This window comes from Esox lucius, chromosome 1 (assembly GCF_011004845.1).
Source record: "Esox lucius isolate fEsoLuc1 chromosome 1, fEsoLuc1.pri, whole genome shotgun sequence".
Classification (NCBI taxonomy): domain Eukaryota; kingdom Metazoa; phylum Chordata; class Actinopteri; order Esociformes; family Esocidae; genus Esox; species Esox lucius.
The window spans coordinates 24,799,756-24,814,162 of NC_047569.1; the positions used below are offsets into that span (position 1 = coordinate 24,799,756).

The 14,407-nt window shown below is 41.9% G+C and overlaps 1 protein-coding gene across 1 annotated transcript in view; it reads left to right on the forward strand.

Moving 5' to 3' along the window:
* schip1 (schwannomin interacting protein 1) overlaps positions 1–14,407 on the forward strand; it is a 263,453-nt gene that overhangs the window by 3,322 nt on the left and 245,724 nt on the right. Inside the window, exons 3-5 of the mRNA XM_010898219.5 lie at positions 6,890–6,957; positions 7,172–7,258; positions 8,582–8,717. Of these exons, the coding sequence (XP_010896521.3) occupies positions 6,890–6,957; positions 7,172–7,258; positions 8,582–8,717 (291 nt within the window). The remainder of the gene's footprint in view (positions 1–6,889; positions 6,958–7,171; positions 7,259–8,581; positions 8,718–14,407) is intronic.

The window sequence follows — 14,407 nt, forward strand, 5'->3', positions numbered from 1 at the left end:
GGTATGCAAGCACACACACTCACAAAGGTTATCATACTCCCCAGCCACAGTCTTTTCCCAGCTCTTCTGGTGGTGCTGTGCTCACATTCAATGCCATTAGCATGTCTTGGAAGACTGCTTTGGGCTAAATGAGGGCAGTCTTTGATCACTGTGAAAGCCAGGCTCTCCGGCACTGTGTGAAACCATGCAAGCCTGCGCCAGACCCTCCTCTGACACTCACCATGTGTTAACCAAAACAATTCTCTACTAGATTACAGCACCAGGGGACTGGTCCCAGCCTCTTCGTTTTGCATCTTGATTGACTGTATTATCATCTTATCACTCTCTCACCTCTTTTATCACTCTCTCTATCTTCCCCCTTGTACCACACCCTCTCTCCCCCTTTTTTCCTCCTTCCTCCCCTCTCAAGCTCTTCCATCTCTGTCCTCCCCTCACAACCCATTTAGATACTTCCTGGCTGAAGAACTGTGTGAGTTTGTCAGTGGTTCTGTGTGGTTAAAGGTTATGTTTGTGTTTGTGTATTTGGGTGTGTGTTTGTCAGTGTACATTTATATTATTCATAAAAATATGTATTCATGTGTGTGTTTTCTGTGGAACAGATATCTGAATTGGATCCATAAAACCAGGGCTATCTTCAGTCCTTATGAAAATTGTGTCGTCTCCCCTTGATGAAATGCTTGGTTATAGAAATTAAATTAATTCTGTTTCTGAATGCGTGGGGTCCCCTTACTGCTGCTTTCTTGGTCTGTTTCCACTTCGTTCTCAGCTTAGTTATTGATGTGTTTGTGCAACTGTCACTCCGTCAGAAGATCATGGACATCATTAAACATAGAGATAAGTTGTGTACCGCCTTATCTCTCTGTCTGTACATCTGACCAATTGTCTCTATGGCATCTGTTGGTCCATCCTCTCCATCACCATTCAGAGATGTTCTTATTGACCCAGACAGTGGGTCTGGCAATCAGTCATCTAGCCACGCCAGCAGCCAGTGCTGTTGTTTTATCAATCAATGTCCTTTTTACATCAGCAATGGTCACAAAGTTGCACAGATGTCCAGTCAAAAAACCCCAAAGAGCAAACAACAAGATATTGATGCACAGTGCCTATCATAATCTCACACTAGGAAAAACTCCTTACGAAGAATCCTAGAGAAGAGCTGGACTCTATTATCCTATGGCCATCACATCCTGGGAGGGTATTACCTGTCATCCACCATAGTTATTCCACTCCACTTAAGCCCTGTAGTCATTTGATTGTCTATTAAATGTACAGCTCCCTCTTAGTGGAAGTGATTCATTCTAAGAGAACCTTTTCCTACTCAGAATCTAGTCGAGAGTGTTGCATTCTATAATTCAGCTCGAGGGCTACTCAAATAAATTGATTTTTGATGTCCGATTATAGTGCATCCCATACTGACACAGCTATTTTCCCTAATTGGACATTTCCCCTTGCAGAATCATGACACATACAAACACTAAAAAAAAAAATCTATCACTATTGAAACACAGTAAACAGATAGGTATGTTTGGGTGTGTGTATCATGTTTGGTTACCCTATATGTGTCTATCCATGTGTAGTGTTCTTTAGTGAGTGTTCTCCTGTTCTCTTGTATGTAATGAACATAACATTTCATACCTGTTACGCAACAGTCTTACATAATAAAACTAAACCTGAACCTATGTTGTCATGTGTTCTATTACCTCTGTCGTCCGCTCTGTCTTCTTTCCTCTCTGACTTCAGTCCTCTCTGTGTTCTTTTCTCTCAGTTTTTTGTCCTCACTTAGTTCTGTCCTGTGTGTGTTCTGTCCTCTCTGCATTCTGTCTTCTGTGTGTTCTGTTCTCTCTATGTTCTGTTTTGTGTGTTCTGTCCTCTCTGTGTACTGTCCTGTGTGTTCTGTCCTGTGTGTGCTGTCCTCTCTGTCTTCTGTCCTCTCTGTCTTCTGTCCTCTCTGTCTTCTGTACTCTATGTGTGCTGTCCTCTCTGTCTTCTGTTCTGTGTGTGCTGTCCTCTCTGTCTTCTGTCCTCTCTGTGTTCTGTACTCTGTGTGCTGTCCTCTCTGTGTGCTGTCCTCTCTGTGTGCTGTCCTCTCTGTCTTCTGTCCTCTCTGTGTTCTGTACTCTGTGTGCTGTCCTCTCTGTGTTCTGTCCTCTGTGTGTTCTGTCCTCTCTATGTGCTGTCCTCTCTGTCTTCTGTCCTCTCTGTCTTCTGTACTCTATGTGTGCTGTCCTCTCTGTGTGCTGTCCTCTCTGTGTTCTGTTCTGTGTGTGCTGTCCTCTCTGTCTTCTGTCCTCTCTGTGTTCTGTACTCTGTGTGCTGTCCTCTCTGTCTTCTGTCCTCTCTGTGTGCTATCCTCTCTGTGTTCTGTCCTCTCTGTGTGCTATCCTCTCTGTGTGCTGTCCTCTCTGTCTTCTGTCCTCTCTGTGTGCTGTCCTCTGTGTGCTGTCCTCTCTGTGTTCTGTCCTCTGTGTGTGCTGTCCTCTCTGTGTTCTGTCCTCTCTGTGTTCTGTCCTCTGTGTGTTCTGTCCTCTCTGTGTGCTATTCTCTCTGTGTTCTGTCCTGTGTGTTCTGTCCTCTCTGTGTTCTGTCCTCTCTGTCTTCTGTCCTCTGTGTTCTGTCTGCTCAGTATTCTGCTCTGTATTCTGTTTGCTGTGTGTTGTCATTTTGTTTTTGTCTCATCAATTAGCCCCTGTGATGTGTTTCCCTGTGATGTGTGTCTGGACAGTGGACAGCACCAGTCTGAAGGGCATACTCTAGAACATTCTTCACAAACAGCAGGATAATTAGGTTTTATGCGTGCATGTGTGTGTAGGTCTGAGCATAGCAAACATACACAACTTGTCGTGTGTGTATTTCATATGCATGGATCTCTGGTAGAACTGGGCCTCTGAGATATTATGATTTTAATAACTCATCAATTAAAAGCTGGGGGAAGTGCGGGTGGGTGCTGTGTTTTCCTTTCAGCTCTGCTCTGTTTCCTTTCTTCCCTTCCTCAATCAGTTTTATTTAACCCTCAAGATATCAATATATTTTACATCTGTACATTGGTTATCAACTTGGGTGAGTTTGACCCCAAGACGAAACCATTAGAAAAAGCAACATTCACAAAAATTATTTCCTACCACAATATCATTCATTTTATCTGAAAAACATTACCAAAACTGACTGCCATTTCAGTTAATTTGCTTATTCTGTCCAAAATAACAATAAAACTTAATACGTAATTTACAGCTGTTTCCAAAGTAGTGTGATCGGTGCAATGTAGTGTGCATGAGCAGAACTACTACAGTAACAAGGGAACATTATTCTAACACACAGGTGGTGTTCACACAATATAATGTTGATTCTTTCTTGCTCTACCCACCAGAAATCATATCTAAAGTGTGATGAGACCTTAGCCACCAAATCTAAAATGGTGCTGAGACAATTTGCACTGTTAACTGTGGTCTCCTAAGCACTGTTTATATTCCACAACCAGAATGAGAAACTTTTCACTGGGACACAGATATTATTGCCAATCAATACAGAGCAATTTTCGACTTACCAAATTAAATGGTCATTGAAGAAATAATAAAACATTGCTCAATGAATTTCTTTGGGGGGAGGGTTTGATATCAAAATGTTGGGAACCCTGCCCTAAGATAACAACTTTTCTATGAATATACAACAATACGGCTATAAGGCCGTTGCCATAACTTGCCAAAACATTTTATACCATTAGCAGATTATATTTTAACGTAAAATGTGGTACATTTTACACAGTCAAAGTAATAATGTAATACGAAATAAATACACATTTCAGGTGTATACATTGGGGTTGCATCTGTGCCAAGCATCAACACCAATTCTGTCACTCTTCAGCCTGCTGGTATGTATGAATATGGATAGATTCAAATAAAACTCCTATTTATCACATTACAATACACAACATTTTATGATCCATTTTTGTCTGTGGTCAAAATTACCATTGGATTCAGAACCACTAAACAATGATTTTGACTCTTTAAGAATGGATTCATTGACAAATTCATAAGATATTTTAATAATGTAATAAATCACACTTGCTCTATGAATTAAAAAACAATTTACCTCAAATTGGGGTAAAAATCTACCTAGTTGTTTGCTGTAGGCTTTCAGCAGTGGAATGCAACTTCTTCTGAAACATCCTACTTCCTGATATCATATTACTGTATGTCTCATTGGTTACCCACTCATGTCCCCATTCTCTTCCTCTCTCCCTTCATGTTCATATCTTTTACATCCTTTGCTGCTGGGCCTTGCTGAAGTTGACAGTCAATCAATGTTGTCAAACAAAAGCCAGGCAGACAGCTTGGAGACTTGTGAAAAATGTCACTCCCAAAATAACCATTCTAAATCTGAGTACACTTAAACGCATACATTTTTTAAACAGTGGTGCCACACAAGGAGAGATTGTGAAGAACAAACACAGATTGGGATTTAAATTCCTGTTTACCTAATTAAAGAAGTGTATGCAATACAGGGGTTTGAAATTCAATTATTTTGTGATTGTCTGGTTCTGAACAAATCCCCCAATTTTTTTTTTATGATTCCATTCAGCTGTCTGCCCTCTTTTTTGAACTTCTTGTATTTCGTTGTACTGTACTTGTACTGTTCAATGACAATAAAGTTGAATCTAATCTGATCTGTTCCAAACAGCAGAAATAAAGTATTGAATCAATTTGAACCTAAATCAAGTAGCAGTTTAAATATTGTAATATATAGAATGTGATTTTTATATTTAGCTCATTACATTTCTCTGATCAGTGTGGATAGAGCAGATTGCTATGGAATGGGCAAGCGAGCTGGTTGTTTAAACACTTATTAAAATTGAATATTTTTTTCTGAGAGGTCTGCAATGGGGAATACATGGAAAATGTTTTATTACAAAATGACTATATAAATTACAGAGGAACTTGGAATGTCCTTTGAATGTTCAAGAGTCAGCTCAAAGCTTGGGACCAGCGTTAATTAACCTTAAGCTAGCTAACAAGCTCATGTGGGCTAAGGCAGTATAATTAAACGTAATGGAAAACATGTTATCCATTCTCTAACTAGAAATCTCTCTCCCTATATTCTTGATCATGCTAACTATAGGTTAAACTAGAGGTAGGCTTCTAGCAGGAGGGACAGGTGGAGTACTCACTGCCAAAGACACATACATCGGCTGTCAGGCATGACACTGGAGGAGATTTCTTAGTGACAGAGAAAGCGCTTTGCCAAGGGGATTTGTTTCTTTCTTTTAGAATGTAAAAGAATGCTAACCAGTTTCCACGATTTTAAAATAACAGTTTTGTTCTGGAACGATAGAGAGCTTTTTTTTCCAGGTTCTGTTTCTCTTCCTTGAAAAATGTCATTATTATCCAGTTGTCAGTTCTGTTCCCTGAACCGGTTGATAGTGTGGTGAATGGGAGAGATGAAGTGAGGCAGTGTCATGAATGCACCAATCTGTCATGTGTAAAGTAAGGTTTAGGGTAGCTAGACATTGTAATTGTGATATGTTTCCATTTAATCGTTACACCTTTGCTTGAGGAAAGCCCCAAAAGCAATTTTTTAAATAACCTTTTCTTCACAATACATTATCTTTTCAGGATTTGGAAAAGGACGTGTCTCATAAAAGTCTGTGTCCTGTTAAAGGTTGAACTCCAAAAACCAGTGAATAATGCAAAAATTATTAAATCACTTTTTGTATCAAGTGAGAAAATGTATTGCATGTGTAGATCTCTGTTTTGGTCACATTGCTTGATGGTCCTATATAGCCATGGCGGCATCTTATTTATTTGACAAGTTCTCGAAAAGGTTTTGGGAAATGCAGTACATCCTGTCTAACAGCAAACATGGTTAGACACTGGATCATTCTTTGTGAATGAAATATCTTTCAAAATGTTCTGTTCTTTTTTTGGAGTACCTGATGCAACTGGACAGTTACTTCTAAACGTAGAACAAAGGATCCGCATGAAAATGTTAGTGGAAATTGCTGCTTTCCAACATCGAAGGAGTAAAGGTGGCGTTTAAGCATTGACATATCGCTGTTCAGATGCATATCTCGGTTTTCGGGGGATGACACAGCACCCTCGGGCCCAGTGTCTGGCAGTCACAGATGGGGCTGGCCCCTGGCACCGGGTCCCTGATTGGCTTCTTCTTGATCCTGTGGCACCTCTGGCATCTGCACACACTGCCTCCTGCCAAAGACCTCCACATTGTTTTCTCGCTCACTCTCTCTGCTTCTCACTCACAACCTTTAATGTTCCTGTTATTGATCGCCAAAACGGTTTATTAAAGATTTTATTTTATAATTTTTTTTGGGGGGCGGGTCTTTCAGCAGTGTGAAATGACAGAGGGGACACTGATTGGTGGGAGACGCATGTTGAAGGGATGGAGTAGGTCGTCTCTGATGGGGAGAGGCGTTACGTGTGTTATCTGCACCACAGGACTCCGCATCCACAAACAGTTTTTAGAGTTTTTCTTTTGTTACAGAGACACTCTCTGTTTGCCAAGACATTGCTTGCCGTTGACCTGGTGCCAGATGGTGATTGCCACCTGTGTGTGTGTGTGTGTTTGAGTGGGTGTGTGTGTGTGAGTGTGTGTGTGTGTATGTTTTGACCCGGCTTGATATCCAGTCCTTTCCCCCCTACAATCTTGTTAATTATTGGCATGTGTTCATTATTACTCCAACATGAAACAAACAGACAGATTGAGGTGGTGCCTAGTAGTCCTCCAGACACTCTGAGTGGTGGTGTCAACAGAACAGACAGACAAGGATGGTGTAATACCAGGACACAGTTTGGACTGAATCCTACCAGAGCATTTTTATCTTCTCTCTTATCTTCCATTCAAGAAGAAAACCCTCATGCCTGTCTGTCATCCTGTGTAGGAGGAAGGCAGGAAGTGTCATCGCTTCTGCAAACACAGTGGAGGACAAGAGGTGCTTAAGATGGAAAGGTAACAAACTACCTAGTGTCATGATGCTTAACACCCTGTATTTTATTAACAGTCTAATACCTTGTCCTGTCTTAACGACATGTGCTGTCTTAACACTGTACACTGTATGGTCCTAACCCTTTAGGCTTAATACCCAGTGTGGCTTCAACAGTGTAAGCTTATCACCCTGTAGTGTCTTAACACTCACACGTACTTTCTGTCTGTGTCACTTTAGAAATGTTTACCTGCCGAATGAGGAAGAGCACGATAACAGCCCTGGTCACGGGGCACAGCAGTGCCACTGGGAGACCAAGGCCATTGTGTGAGTGTCACTTGGAGGTCTACTGTCTTTCTTGCACACTTCCAGGAGGGGGCACTGTGGGGATAGGGAGCAGGGGGTAGAGGCACACCAGGAATTCTTCTTCGTATGGGCAAATGTTTGTGTTTTGTGTGTGCACGCACCTCTGTCATTGTGTATGCCGGTCACCTGTCCATTCCCAGGCGTGTTGTTGTGGTTGTCGTGGTGATGACATTAATCCTGTTCCCATTCTGATATAGCCATTCTATATCAGTGTCAGAGTTAAACACTGTCCGTGTGGAGCTGTAAACCTGCGTCTAACACCATTTGAGAGTAACATGAACCACACTTTAATAGCTGTTGTTATAGGAGGTCAGTTAACGCCCCAGGCTGCCTGCTCAGGGAGGGGCCGGGATGGTTGCAGTAGAGAGAGAGGGAGGAGAAAAGGTAACACGTTTAAGAGGGGATTAGACGGAGGCACGGAGGGATGAAGTAAATATATTTAAGGGGGTATGGAGTTAGAGAGAAAAAGATGAAGGGAGTTGGACCGAACAACCGATATAGGGGTGTCAGTGTGAAGTTATTGGAGTTGGTATGGATGGAGAGAGGCAGACGGAGACGGGAGGTAGAGGTGAGGGAGGTGGGCAGAGTAAACCTATTGGTTTTGGAGCAGTGGGTTATGGCTTAATTCAATTTGTTCCATTTGGCTCAGCTGGCTCGCTGCTTCACTGGAGGTGAATGTGTTTCTCCATCGGGTAATTGATCCTCCACATCCCTCTGGACTCTGGTGCCGGGGGTATTGGAAATGGAAAGGGAGAAAGAGAACAGGGACAGACGGAGAGAGAGAGAAAGGAGAAAGGGATAGAGGGAGGGAGGGAGGGATGGTGGGTGAGAGGAAGGGAGAAGGAGAGGTGTAATATGTCATACTATGATGTGGTTGCCAAGCCTGTCTCCCCACTCTTCAGAGGGAGTCAGTGGGTAGAGAGATGTGACCCACCCGACCAACAGGCACGCTGTGTCCTCGTTCTGTCATGTCATGGCCGCTGTTTCCTTTTCGTCCAGTGACTCAAAGTCACCTAATTTGATCATTGCTTTAACTTTTTATTGCATTATGCTGTGTACCTACAGGTACATTACTTAAGTGTTGAGTCAAATGCTCTTGAGATTTCCTCAGTGGGTTACGTTTATACGACCTTCAGCTGGGCGAAGCACCCAAGATGTGATTACACTTTGGATTCTATCAACCCCCCCCCCACCCCCATGAAAATCAAGCAGTCTATCATTTCGGTTCCAGATTTGACCACCCATTATGTGTGATTTATGTTGTTTTTATTTTCTTTTACCCAGAATCCAGCGGGCCTGGCGTGCCACCCTGTACCGCAAAGGGAGGTGGCAGGGAGACTGTGAGAACCGTCCACATCATCAGCGGGGGAAGGAGCTCCTGACGGCCCAACTGACGGCAGTGATGGATGACTTCGGCCAGGTCTGTTACCTTCTCTTCAGAACACTATATTGTGTGAGCTGCACCACCTTTAAGTCCTAATGGAGGAAAAAAAGAGATTGATGGATGGATGAAAAGAAGGAGGTATATTTAGTTTTGTCAGCAAACTGACTATCAAAGGCTTTAGCTATTAATGTCTTGACGACAAAGGTTGGATGGATGGAGGGAACGAGGGAGGTGTGTGTACGTCTGGGGCTTGGCAGGGGTGACGGTGGCGTAGGATGTGATGAGTGTTGGCCAGATGCCTACATCCTTAATCAGACGTTAATTAGGTGAATTTGCAAAGTTTGTCGATTGATTAATGAAGTGACTGTGCCCTTGTCCTCACCACACCTCACCCCCTCCTTTTCCTAACCCCCGGAGAGGGTTGATGGGAATTAAACAGTGCTCACAGGTCACAGAAACAACAGCCAGGTGCTGAGAAGGACACCCGGGAAGATGGTAGCTCTGTCGTTAAAACAAAATCAGAAGAAATATAGCGCTTTTACAAACGTCTTACACATAATACTGTGTGAACGAAGGGGAAAGGCTGTTGTTGAAGTTATTGAGAAAATGTGTTTGACTGGAAGTCTTTCTGCTTGGGCAGAAACTGTTGATGTCATTTGTTCTGTTTATTTCTGCTTGGCTGGAGATGGTACACAACAATAATTAGTCTGAAACTGTCTACACACCTACACACATTGTGTCTGTGCGTGCATGCGATCAGTTGTGTGTGTGTCCAGTGAGGCACTCTGAGGCAGCAGATGGTCTGTGTCTCCTGTTGGAGGCTTCCAGTAGTCTGGGAGTTGGTGTGTTGTTGTAGTGTGTTTGTTCTGGATGAGGAGGTTTGTTCTTCATTAGGACTCCGGCAGTTGTAATATAACATCCCCTTAGTTCATTAGAAAAAGGTAGAACAACTTTAGCTTAATAATTACAGTAACAACTTTGTCTCTCTGGCTGTGCTCTTACCTTCTCACCTGTTTTTGGGTTCAGGGGGCGGGGGGGGGGGGGTTTGTCTTCCTTGTTCTCCCTATTCCCCTTCCTGCTATGGCTCTCTCTCTTTCTCTCCATTGGCTGTTGCGATATCTGCTGTGAACACAGAGCTACAAAATATAAACCCAGTGTTTGTGCGTCCATGAAGTCTTTAGAGCATGTGTGTATGTTAATGAACTGTTTGTTTGTGCTCCGGTGGGGTTAAAGGACCTTGCCAGGGGTGTGGAGTGAAGGAGGTGGGGTCCAGATATACATTATGCTTTGAGCTGTATACTCAATAGCACATATTAATACAAAGAACACAGATACAAACAGAATGACAAAAAGGCTGTAGGTACTGTAACTACATCTTAGGAAGAACATAAAGCGTAACTGATAGACAGCTACTGGACTGTAAGGCATTTTATTCAGCTAATGAGACTATTTACGTGAACACTGTGCATGGCATCTCAGGACTTGTCTGGTGTAGATGTCAAGGTTTCTTTGTCTGTGGGCCACAGCCATGTATTATACAATATATACTGTATGACTGGTGTGTCCAGTATACAGTATATACAATATATTTGACTGTGGTGCGTATAGTTTCTACACACACCCCCCCCCCCGTCCTAATATATTATTTACAGTCCTGTCCAGGTAAGGTATGTCTATTTGATAGCAAATCAATGAGCTGACTGAGAGATTCTGCTCTGATAGCTAGCCTATGGGCTTCTGCTACTGACAGCTCCTTCTGAGATCAGCCTCTCAGAGATACATATCCACGCACACACACATACGCACATGAATTTACAGGCAGGTAAATTAATTTTCAAAATGAGGTGACAAGCTCGAGTGGGCTGGATGGATTTCAGCTTGCGAAAATGTACACACACTATATGAGACATTAGCTAGGTTTCCATCTAATTGGTGACCGATGTCCATGCCAGTAGTGTATACAAAAATATGCATATTATCCCACAAGTGTTGTGTTAATATGCATATTTTTCTCTAAACAGACTTTTTTAAAGAAAAATAACAACGCATAGTGAGGTGCATATAAACATACTTCTCTGCATGTGCTACATATTCTGAATAAAAATATACGCTGTGATGTGTTTTCATTGCATTTTTGGTGGCAAATCCGCCAACTCTGGTTTTTGCACCTAAGGTTTAGGAAACAGCCATACTTATAGAATGCAGGTAAGGCATCCCCAGACTTCATGATGAGATTATGATAAACCCCAGAAATATATTTATTGGTCGAAACGCTACCATGCATCAATTATCAGGTTACTTCTAGAATTATTGTACCGGAGAATCAAGTTTATCCACATTTAATGAGTAATGCTCAAAACCGTCTCGCAATCTCACCACTTTGGGAACCACTTTCCTAGAGTGAGAGACTGTGACAGATTTACAGCATTCACAATGAATATGTCCACAGATAACGACCAGAGCATACTGATGTCTCGGAAGAAAATATCATTTCTGTCTCAGAAGAAAATATTATTTCTGGTCTTAGTAGTTCAGTTTATATAGTATGGTGTTCGCAAAGACGTGGTTGTTGTTCAATACCCAAGGGAGCCAGTATGCTGGACAAGAGTGCCAAAGGAATGAAATGTTAATTAAAATGAATCAACCATAAACATCTTGGTTGATTAAGAGCCTAAATACCAAACAAATATGTTAAACAAAAGTTAAACAGTAACTTTAACCATTCAGGCTAGAACAACCAGACCAATCTTCACATGTTCAGGATATTTAACTTTTATATATGGCTATTTTGGAACTGTTGAATTTGAGTCTGTACATGGCAACTCCTACAGTTGGCTTTACAACAGACACTGGGAGAGGAATTCACCTCTCAGCAGGACAATAACTAACAACACAAGACCTGAAGCAATGGAGCTGACCGCAGCTCTACTAATCCTCTAATGCTCTGAAGCACTATCAACACCATTTGATTTAGAGATCACACTATAATGGAAAAAAAACTAGAAAAAAAACGGATCAGCAAAAAGGCAAGTCTAGGTCTGTGGGCGCGTGATTAGGAGGGATGAATGTTGTAGTCCCTGGCTGAATTCGATTCACGGTTATGTAATAGCAAGATCATTTTTTTTCTTTGGCGGAAAGTGGAATTCTACATTGGCCGGGACGTCTGCAATGCCCACTCGGCGAGCGTGAAAATATAAAAATGTTCAGGAGAAGCATGCACTTCATCCTTCAATGCATCCGTCATTATTACTCTCTGTTTACTCTCTGCTTCCAACGCAGCATGTATAAATTAGAGCTTTTATCCAATCCGATTTTTCACCTGTGCTGTTTCCGGGTGAAAATCTACCCTGAGGCCTTCAGATTTTCAAGCAAATCCCCTCTGCTGTTGAAGCAAATGGGGACAATGTTGTTGATTGTCATGTTCTTTAACCAATCTGATTTCTAGTTTTTCCATGTTGTGTGAATTCTTTAACACGCTGAGCCTTCTAGCTGGCCTAGCTGCCTACGACTGCATTTTTTGTGGGGCGTGATCGGAAGGGCTGTAAGGTAACTGAAATAAAACTAGTTAGCGTATAACATTGCATAATCAAAGATATGTTTACATTTTCATTCTAGACTTGCAAATTGTATGGCTGGGAATGCCTGTTATTGCCAACTGACTGATATGGTGTTTGGTTTTAAAGCCACGCTGCGTTTGCAAGCCTGAATTGCTTAACCATGGCAGCAACCAGACACCAAAGTACAACAAGACACTTGTCAGTTTGTTCATGCATGGCTTTTTGTCTATCCTGAGCAAATCCTAATGCCTAATTTGTTTTATCCGTGCTGAGCATTGAACCTGCGTCTCTTACCAATACGTAGGATGGACAGTCGGTTGCTTGCTTCCTCGCCAGGGGTGCAGGACCTGCCTGGAAGACTGCCTCAGTAAGTCTGTGCAGCACAAAAATGTCCATGGATCCCCGTCCAACCGACAATGACATCAAGCCCACAAACATTTGGGCCAATAGTGGGACAGTCAGTAATTTCCCCTCCGATTGCAGCCTGTCCAGCGTGGGCTGGATCATGTCCCCTGGGGAAATGCGTATGATGCTCAGTGTCCACCAGATAGGTTAAATGTGTTCTGACAGACGTTATTCAATTTCAATGGAGCAGTCAATTAATGTGTCGCAGGAATCCAGTGGATTTGGTGTAATACGTACTTTAAATATTAGCAACTTGTGTGTTACTTTAGCTTACAGTGGTACAACCAGAATTTTGCAAACACAAACAGCTAGCTATACTAAAAATGTGTTTCACAATTGATCACCAAGCAAACTATTGTTCTAGCTACAGTACTGTATCTTAGCTAAGATGTTGACAGTACCTAACTTTCCCAATACCTACTTCACATTCAACTGATCTGGTTGAATAATATATACTAGCAAGATTTTTGCCAGCCAAGAAGAGTAAATGTCTTTTACTGAGTGAGTGAGTGAAGGACTGACAGACTGACTGACTGCCCCTTGTTAAATAGCGTAGTGGTTAGAGAAAGAGACTTGTGAACTATAGGTCCCATGTTCGTATCTCCTCGCAGGTGAAGCAAAGTATGCATTCTGAATTAGTCCGTATAGATACAAACTTGCTGGATAAAACTGTTAGTATCTGCATTATAGTAAGACTGAAATAAAACAGTTTACCTCAATATTACGACTGTTTCTGGTGGATTTTCCAAGTACGCATCTGTGCATGCGTTTTGGGTCAGGATAGACAAACACGTTATAGTAAGCCTTAACTTAAACAGTATACGGTTATATTGCGACTGTTTCTGGCATGGAAAAGTCTCGCTAGAAATTGCTCAATTCTTATGATAATTCCTAGGAAGTTAGTAGATACCCGTAAGCCTATTACGGGCAAATAAGCTGTTAAAAAGGCCAGTGGCAAAAGCAATACAGTACATAGATGCTATGGTGGAGGTAAACGTAATAAGAAACGTTAGTCAGTTTAACACAATCCTCAGTGGAGTCTAGCGACTGCTGAAACGTGTAATGCTGTGCCGTAGTGGTTAAAGACAGTGCCTCTCATGTGGAAGACCTAAGTTCGAATCTATTGAGAGCAACGACATTTATTAATTATTTCGGGTAGATTCCACGATTCTCTTGTCTTTGATAGTTGATAGTTATTGTAGAAATGTAATTCACGAATGAAAGAAAAACGTTTGTTGTTTTGACATGAAAGAAAAAAATATGTTCTTATGCCATGAAATGAAATAGCTTTGGCAGACTCGTTAGCAATTGCTCATTTCTTGTGACTATTCCAGTAAGTTAGTAGATACCAGTAAAGCTTATTGCTGGCTAATACGCTGTTAAAACGCCATACATAGATGCTATTTGTGGTGGAGGTAAACTTAGTAAGAAACGTTAGTCAGTTTAACTGTATCAATGTCATTCACGAATGGCCAATAACTATTAAAATGGCCAGTGACAAAAGAGGATTTGTTCAGGATAGAGTATGAATGTATAGCTCCGAGGTGTAGTGGTTAATGACACAGCCTTTCAAGTGGGAAACCCGGGTTTGAATCTTGAGATGGCAGCACTTTCTATTGTGGGCCGGCTGAACTAGGCTTGCCTGGTTTCTTGTTCCTATAGCGTTCTGCATACTTTGCAAGAAAATGTCAGGGAGTTCAGAGAAAGCAAAAATGCTCTTCTGAATGGAGCTACACTTACATATGAGGTAAGCAGGCACCATCT